General features: G+C 33.8%; 1 protein-coding gene across 1 annotated transcript; it reads left to right on the forward strand.

Moving 5' to 3' along the window:
* Window positions 1–3,642: 3,642 nt before the first annotated feature.
* LOC116022849 (probable galacturonosyltransferase-like 1) lies at window positions 3,643–5,063 on the forward strand. Its single transcript, XM_031263735.1, has one exon. The coding sequence runs from the start codon at window positions 3,684–3,686 to the stop codon at window positions 4,746–4,748; it is 1,065 nt and encodes a 354-aa protein (XP_031119595.1). The 5' UTR covers window positions 3,643–3,683; the 3' UTR covers window positions 4,749–5,063.
* The last annotated feature ends 4,834 nt before the right edge of the window (window positions 5,064–9,897 follow it).

Raw genomic sequence — 9,897 nt, forward strand, 5'->3', positions numbered from 1 at the left:
CAGCATTATTGTTTGCTTCTCCTAAATGCTTTAACTTTCTTGCAGACTTGAATTACTGCAATGACCTTTTCTTGAAAAGTATTACTATATTGAGTTTTTATTAACCTATTACCATTCATAAACTTGTCCAAATCGCGTTGGAAAATGTGATATCTGAGACTGAACAGGACAGCATTTCAACTAAATCAGCTTCTGTGTAGTGCATATATCATGTTAATCCTTCACTCAAGATCTAGTTGTAGTTATTATCTGAATGAGTACTTCAAGATGGACAAGAACAAGATGCTCCTGAAAAGTGAATTCACTTTGGAGTACAGCTACTACTCATATCATATTCATAGTTGTCCTCGGGAATGTTTCAGTGCAGCAAAGATTCAAATCCAAACCCAGATATTTTTTTGTGGCAAGTATTGCCATTGTTCTGTGCAACTGGATGGTGGGGATGTGGGAATTTTCTTCATTCTGTTCTTTGTACTTCAATTGCCACTGACATCAAGTGGTCAAATTATTCCTGAACCATTGGCTTTTGGCATGCAATAACCACTCGGTTTAATCATTTACTTAATAGCTGCACTGATATCATGTCTTCATTGTTGTTTCATTGTTTCAGCTGAGGTTGATTACATGATCATATCATGACCATAACACATCTTTGTTGTTACGTTACAGTTCTGATAGTGTTATTATAATTAAGCTCTTTTTATGGAGACTAGGAATTGCAGAAACTAAGAATGTTGTGAATTTAAGAACAGGAAGGCTAGGAATAAGGAGAAAGGAAGGGACACTGAACAGATTAATTGCCATGTGCTTTTTCTTGACAGCCAAATGGGGCAGACTTCTTTTTCAGGCACAGGTGCAGTGTTCAATTTCATCTGAGTGCTGATTGGTTCATTTCCGCGTGAATAATTGCTTTATTTTTCTAGTCTTTATTCTTTTCAGACAACATTAGCTTTGACACCTAACCAACCCAGGCTTTCTTAAAGTTTCCAGGTGTGCCAAATCTTTGTGCTTGCCCCCTCATGTTTTTGAGGGCCTGTAATTGTAACTAGCAAGAAACCCGCAACCACTATCAAAGGGCGTATATTAGATTATTAGATATAAATCTTGCTTCTGTGTTATAGTCCACACATAATGTGATAAATAGTATTATGTGCGACAGACTCAACTGAGAAGGTGTTAGGAGAAATAGAACTTTTTGCCGATCACCAAGGTGGTTCAAAAAGTTAAAAAATGAAGAATTTTTATGTGTTGTCATGGTGACATAATATTTGGTCATGCTATTAATGATGTTGATAAATATGGGATCTAAAACCCTTGCATAATATAATAAATGTTTGGTGTAGTCTTCATGGCCTCGTACAATGTACTGAAATGAAAGATAATGTCCCTTGTACCTGTGCATGGAAGCCTATTATATACTCCGTACCATACAAGTTTCTTGTTTTCATGATAAGATGGCTTCAGCATGGGAGACTTGATTTTAGATATCCAAACCATGTGCTAGCTAGCTAGGAACAATTATAAAACATCAGACTATCAATGTTTCCCATTCCATGTTTAATGTTTTTTTTTTTTTTTTTCCTTTTAATCTTTAGATAGATGTTCTACACCTCAGATCATTTTACCTGAAGATTTTAGATTTGATATGTATTTTCGTAGTCCCATGAATTTAGTGACATTCACTATATTGGTACACACCTACAAGTCTACGACTATAAGTTATGAAAATTGTCACCATAAATTCACGATTTTTGTTTTTCATCACTTGAAGTCCTTCTCATTAGAAATCCAATGAAATTTCACTAAATTTTGTTATGATAGATTTTTTTTTGGGGTGATGATGAAAACCCACAACTAGAATTTGAGGGCGTGCGCTTGGTAAACATACTCTTACGTATTAATTTACAAATCAACCCAATGAGGTAGCTCAAGTGGCAAGTGAGTTTTCTCTACAATGAGTTTGACGGCGGTGGGCTAAGAGGTCATTTTAATTCCGGCAGCAAAGTCCATCCGGTGACGGATGACAAGTCGTCAGACTCGACCGTCATTCTGCCGTCGCCGATCGCCGGATTTTCTCTTGAACAGTAAATGACCTGCAATAGTTGGACATTTTAAATATTTAGGGAGACCATTTTTCCTAATATATATATCTTATTAGACTAAAGTGTGAAGACACTTGAGACGAAGGATTACGCCTGTCCATAACTACAATTTCCACTCCGCATTCAAGAAGGTGGCAGAAATTGTAGGATTTGTCGAAATGGGTTGTTGCCAAGGTGCAATGTCGTTTTTGGTAACCTGAAAAAAACTGTCAATTACATATCATCAGATTATTCAATTCCAATTTGCAATTAACACTGAATCGAATTAATTACATTACTTTGTTTGTACACTTGATAGATGAAGTAAAAGAACAATATGCTGTTGTCGCTGAAGCGTGGTTTTCACCGACGGTCCAACGTCAAAGTTTTATTAGGTACGAGAGAGCTCCATTTTTTGACAATTTCTCCATTTACTCTGACCAAACATTCTTCTTTTTCTGCCAAGTCACCGCCATCGTTACACAGGAAATAAAATAAAATATTTAAAAAATCAAAGGTGTCCTAGTATAGTATATAATTTTTTATTTATTTATTTATAATGATTTACGTTAAATTATTCCTCATATAGTCATATAATTAATGTTGAATATTGACATATATGGTAATAGATTAAGTAACGAGTATGGTTCAATTTGACAGAACAAATATAGGAGTCGAATTCAATTTTTTATAAATTAGCCTTTAATGGATTTCTATATTTAGAGAGTTAACACGTGTGTTTCATCTCAATTAAAAAAATTTAGTAGATCATATGTAATACTTGGGATCATAATACCCTTTTGCAAAAATCTAATTTTGATATCAAATTAAACACGTAGACATCTGTCTCATGTGAACCTTTTGCACGCGTCTAACTATAATTTTAAATTGAAATATTGTTATATCTTAACCGAAAGACAAAAGAATAACATTTCTAATAATAGTTTTGTTTGTTTGGCAAATTATTGTGTGTGAACCATGGTCTATATAGTTGTGTGGACTATGAATGCAATATAAACATGAATGAAATAATCATCTTGTGCAGTCCAAGTTCAAAATGTTAGGTTCTTTTGGCTGTAATGTAATATACAGCTTGGAGAATATAATGAACTTTATAAAATAATTTAGAATATAATAGATACTCACGTATTGCAATAAAAGTCGACCGAATCCAACAAAACGAATTTCAATTTATACACACTTTGAGTATAAGTTTATCAAATTTCTTTATAACATAATCTCTAGCCATTTTCTTTAACATAAGAAATGTAATAATTACAGTTGAATTGGTCATACTGAGCTATCTATTAACATTCTTAGTTTACATATAGCCCACATTCTGATAGTGGTGGTAAGCACATTCAATTCAATTTTATAATGTGTTATAATATCATTGTAGTCCATCAATTGACAATAACCTTTGACGTGAACTATATAGTCATAGAATCTTATTTTTTTAATTATTAATTATTAATTTAATTTAATTGCTGCTGATATTCTCAAAACCGTGTCCAATATAATGTTGGAAGAACAAAATAAATTCACTTCCCTCTATGGTCTCTTCATTTCCAAATCTAAGGAAAAAGAACTTTCGCCGCCGACATGGGGCCTCCTCAACAACTATTGCTTCTCCTTCTCTTTTCTTTCACCGTGTTTTCCACCGGAGCCGCCGCCATTCCGATCTCCGAGCAATTCCGGGAAGCGCCGGAGTTTTATAACTCCCCGGAATGTCCGTCCATTTTTTCCGCAACGGATGGCTCCGAGCGTGACGCCACCGCCGCCTACGTGTGCTACGATCAGGCCGTCCACGTGGCAATGACCCTCGACGCGGCCTACATCCGCGGCTCAATGGCGGCGGTGCTCTCCATCCTGCAGCACTCGTCGTGCCCGCAGAACACGGTGTTCCACTTCGTCGCGTCCGCCGCCGCGAACGCGTCGCTGCTACGCGCCACCATCGGCGCGTCGTTCCCGTTCCTGAGGTTCCGGGTTTACCGGTTCGACGTCTCCGCCGTCGCGCGTCTGATCTCCACGTCCATCCGCTCCGCCCTGGACTGCCCTCTAAACTACGCGCGGAGCTACCTCGCCGACATCCTCCCCCTCTGCGTCGAGAAAGCCGTCTACCTCGACTCCGATTTGGTCCTCGTCGACGACATTGCGAAACTCGCCGCCACGCCGCTCGGCTCCGATTCCGTACTCGCCGCCCCGGAGTACTGCAACGCCAATTTCACCTCGTACTTCACCCCGACATTCTGGTCCAACCCCTCCCTCTCCTTAAACTTCGCGAACCGAAAAGCTTGCTACTTTAACACCGGCGTGATGGTCATCGATCTAAAACGGTGGCGTTCCGGCGACTACACCACTAAAATCGAAGAATGGATGGAATTGCAGAAGAGAATAAGAATTTACAATCTGGGCTCACTCCCCCCCTTTTTACTCGTCTTCGCCGGAAACATAGCTCCGGTGGACCACCGGTGGAACCAGCACGGTCTAGGAGGAGATAATTTCCGGGGACTCTGCCGGGATTTACATCCCGGTCCGGTAAGCCTACTCCATTGGAGCGGGAAAGGGAAGCCATGGGCAAGGCTCGATGCTAATCGGCCTTGCCCTCTTGATGCTCTTTGGGCACCTTATGATCTGTTAAAACCTCCATTTTCTTTCGATTCTTGAAGAACTTGAAGAAGAAATTATTAAAAAAGGAAAGAAAATAATGAAGATTAAAAGATGTATAGTATATACAGCAGAGGATCGGATGAAACGCGTAGGATCTTCTTCATCATCTCCAGAGTTGCAGGGAGGTTCAAATTTCATTTTTTCTTGCATAGTAACATACTACTTTTTACTTACACTTTTTTCTTAAAGTTATGTACGAAAGAATTGTATATTACACAGGAGAAGCTATAGGTCTAATTTTGGTGGACTTGAATAATCTTCATGGTGTATTTTCTTAATTATGACTACATTTCAAATAAAAATGATTGAGTACTATTAGTGTAATCGGAGTATAAACTAAGTTCGGAAATAATTAATAAGCACACACACAACATAATAACTTCTAATCACTCAAGGTAAACCGATGAAAGTATAGTATTATTAATATAGTATATTATTGACCCTTCATATGGATGCCTATTAATGAGAATGTAGGATAGTTGTCTGCACGATTTTAATTCAGTAGATAGTATTTGAAGAAAGAAATTAAGGTTCAAAGATTATGCTCCAAGTGGACAGATCATTTGTATATACCAGCATTTTCTCCTATTTGCTGAGTGAGTCACTGAGTTACCGTGTTTTACATTCTCTCAAATATTTTATGAGATTGGAGTGTGAGTCCTTGGTGTTGAGAATTCAATCTTTATGAGGAAGAGGATGTAGGGAAGTTGTAACAACACATCTCGAAGGGAATACCATGATTGGTCAGGGTTGAGGCTTGAGGGGGTCTCGAAAACCTTATTCAACACGAAAAGTTGGTTCTTTAATGTATACACATACTATTCGGTGAAGTAGATTGAAAGGAGTACTAAAATTCAACATCCTAGTATTCAGTGAAAGTTAACATAATTTCATGTTATACGGAGTATTATTTAATTGCTGGTTTTGGTTTCCCACAACTTTGTTTCAAAATCTTGAGGCACCCATCCATCAACCGACTTTACTAGCTATGAAAACATATAATAATATTATAATAATAATTACTTTTTATACAACAGCATATAGTAGATTATGGTTCATACATATGTGTAAATCATAATGCTACGTCACAGATATGTATATTGTTAAATAAATATATAATAGGTCGAATTAAAATGATACTTTAGTGTTGCTATAATAAACTTATTGTGCGTATACAATGAAACTAAATAGTAAAGCTTATATATATATATATATATATATATATGTATGTATGTATGTATGTATGTATGTATGTATGTATGTATGTTGTCAAATGACGATATAATTGAATTAAAATGATATTGTTGTATTGCTATAATTAACTTATTGTATGTATAAAATGAAACTGAATAGTATAACCCATACAATGATACTTATCAAATGAACATATTTTGAAATTAAAATTATACTTTATATTGCTAGAATATGTTAAGGACATCCATTTGTGACATTAAAGTTATTGCATTTTAGGTGACTTAAAGGCTAAGTATCTCAAGTATAATGTAGGTGAATAAATTATTTGGTAGAAAAGTAATTTTTTTTAATAAAAGTAGATTAATGAAAAAAGGGTGCCATCAAACACACCTTTGCTATCTGCTGATTCATGCCTTCAGTTAGTCACCCAACGAATTGACAAGAAGTTGGCACCAAGACTTTATTATTTTATTTATTTATTGGTCCATCCCAGTACACATATAATATTTTGAATAGAAAAGAAGCCCAAAATATTATATATTTAAATTAATAAAAGGCTTTCACTCATTAAATAGTTAAAGCCTAAAGGTCATAAAAGACATTACTTGGGGCATTTGATTGTGATTTCAATACATATATATAAGCCAAAATCACATGAGAACTAGTAGTCTCGTGAGAGTGCGTTAACTAATCACATTTCTTCATTTAGGATGATTATGAGCGAAAAAAAGTGTAGTAACGTAGTATTTATATAATTACAATGTATATTTGTAAATATTTGATAGTACATTCGTAGATAATTCACAGTACATTCACATGTCTGCACTATTAGTACAATGTATACACTATCAAAGGCTTAGCTGCTTTCAAATACATTGTTATAATTACGAAAATATCATTACATTTTTCTCATTTATTTTCTTAATTTTCAACTGTTGTTCATAAATAAAAAATATATGATTAATTTGTACGTTTTTACAACACATTTAGTTATCCTTTTAATTAACCTAATTATATGCCAAGGAGCTTGTAGTCCAATGGCATCAAACTCTTTCCTTTATACGAGAGGTGGTGGGTTCGAGCCTCAGAGGAGTCAATATTGACTGACTCTTGTGTTTCAATAGGTTGAGAATCTATTACATATATACAGAGTAATTTTTTTTTTCTTTTGAAAACATATATAGAGTAAGTTAGTAACATGGTAAATTAGTGCAAATGGCGTGCCAGCGATATTTGATTGTCTTTTGACGACTTTTCCTTCTTTTTTTTTTCTTTTTTTTTTTTTTTTGGATTTTTGCCATTTGGGTCTGTTTTGTCGTTTGCACCTTAATTATTCGGCCTGCTATATTATTCTCTACTCATACACTCATACTACATTTCCTTTTATAATTATATATATTAATATTTACTACGGATGAAATTAGAAAATGACATTTTTCTGTTCATAAATTATTGGAAAAAAAAAGTATAATGTTTTTTGTCGGTTGAACTCACCGTGTTTAATTTTTTTACTCCAGAGAAGACTTAATCCAGGCTCTTCAATCCTTTAATTTTGTAATTCAATTAGCAATTCACTTACTAATCATCCCGAATGCTTTTCATATATTTATTTGATTAACTTGATTTGGAATATTTTTTGTAATATATAACACGTCAAAATTGGAATGTTATTATTGCATGGTAACAGTACTTATAATTATTAAATACATCCCAATAATTATTAGATGATTATTATACACTAATCCTTGATTAGCTTTAACAGATGCACCGTTGTTACTTGGCATGATGAACACATGCAAGAACCATTTTTTAAAAACTGTATTAATTATTCTCAAAAAAAAAAAAAACTGTATTAATTAACCGTTTGAAAAGTATGAGCTAGCTGTAGTTAAGTGTCCTAAATCATCACTACATGTGGCTTTATAACACTATGATTATGTCAAAGAAATTTATTAGTATATAAAAGTGTGTGCGAGTTAGTATAATTTTGTTTTAAAAATTAAAATCCTTTAAAAAAATGGTCGAACTCGGTGTCATTATTTTAATAATCTGAGTGATTGTGTTGGTCAGCTTTTAACTTTTTAAACTGTAAAACTAACGGAGGTAAATCACTAAATCATACTAAAAATATCATATTTGAGAGTGTCCTTATATCATACTATATTGTACTAATGTTTTGTTGTTTTAGCTTCTCCATGTATACAAAAATATATCCGATTAGAATTATTGAAAATATTATTATCATAAATAATTAAAAGATTAAAAGTCAAGTTGATGAATTTATTGGGGAATTGAATGACATTTGGATAAGACATTAATTAATAAATATTTACTATTAAGCGTAGTTAAATAAACATATATATAGGGGTTGAAAGAAGTAGTTGTACTTTTCTGCCATTTCTCCATCAACCTTAGTTGTAACCATTCATTAATTCACATATAAAATACTTCAATTCATTAAAACTTAAAAGGACAATTTTTAGTACTATTACATGAAAAACATGGAATTGATATTTGTTCATATTTTTGTGAAGCATTTTCTAAATGTCATTTTCGATGTAACCTATGATATGATCGATCGTCAACTACTATACACCCTAAATTCACCACCAAAATCGTAATCTATAATTGTGGAGTAATTTGCCATTTTGGTCCACTGATTATTGGGGTTTTGTTAATTGCAATCCACGACTTTCAAAACTGTTAATTCCGTACCTTAACTATGCAATTTTTATCAATTTTAGTCCCGCCGGTCAAATTTCCGGCCAAATGTGATCAGAAAATTTTAAAAGTTAAAATAGTGAGGGTATTTTAGTCTTTTTGCATATCTTTTCTTCTTTCCCATTCATTCGTCGCCCGATCTGCTGCAAATTTGCTGGAGAATACACCACAATTTTTTAAAATTAAGAATTACTTGAATCAAATGTTGTTAATAGAGAATTCTAAACATAAAATGGACGAATCAAGTAAGTTTTATTAATGTTTTTTAATCCTTTTTTAAGTGTTGAAACGAAACGCTCCGGCGACCCGCGAAAAATGGTGATCCTGAAGCTGCATATATTTATAAATAGTAGTATATAGCTTCTTAATCTGCTCCATTCACTATCCAATTTAAAGATGCCCATAGTCAATGTTCTCAACTGTAACCCAAGTCCACTTGTAGGAATTTATGATGCATATATACAGTACATCGAAAGAGGAACAAAAAACATTTTTTTTTTAAAATCTCTAATCTCATAGCCTAGTTTAATATACAATATTATTGTTTATCCTTTTTTATGCGGTCTCATCCAGACTGCAAAAGATGTCTGCAAACTCGCCGTGAAATGGTGATCCTCGCAGCAGATCCGGCGACAAATGAACGGGGAAGAAGAAAAGATATGCAAAAAGACTAAAATACCCTTACTATTTTAACTTTTAAATTTTTCGATTACATTTGGCCGGAAATTTGACCGGCGGGACCAAAATTGATAAAAATTGCATAGTTAAGGTACGAAATTAATAGTTTTGAAAGTCGTGGATTGCAATTAACAAAACTCCAATAGTCAGTGGACCAAAATGACAATTTACTCTATAATTGTGTTATAAATTATATAATTATGAAAATAATATATAACTTATAAAGTAATTAGTATATGTGTAGGGTGTTTATATATATAATTCGGGTGTTTATATATATATAGGAATTATATGCAAGCCATCACCCAGGTAACAATTGACCAATACAGTGACATTTTGATAAATATTTCAAAATTTGAAATGCATCGACAAGCACTACAAAGTACAATGATCAATAAACAAAATTAAAGTGCATCCAATAATATGTGGAGTGGATTAACCAACACTACAAAGTGCACTTAGATAGGTGAAGTGCATGATTGATAATTTAATATAGTTTGTAGTTGTGCAGGATCCATTTTCAAAATTTGAAATATTTATAAAAATGTTATCA

The sequence above is a fragment of the Ipomoea triloba genome, chromosome 6, assembly GCF_003576645.1.
Source record: "Ipomoea triloba cultivar NCNSP0323 chromosome 6, ASM357664v1".
Classification (NCBI taxonomy): domain Eukaryota; kingdom Viridiplantae; phylum Streptophyta; class Magnoliopsida; order Solanales; family Convolvulaceae; genus Ipomoea; species Ipomoea triloba.

Excerpts from the sequence above, each read along its gene's own strand:
- LOC116022849 (XM_031263735.1), top strand. The coding sequence starts at position 3,684 with ATGGGGCCTCCTCAACAACTATTGCTTCTCCTTCTCTTTTCTTTCACC.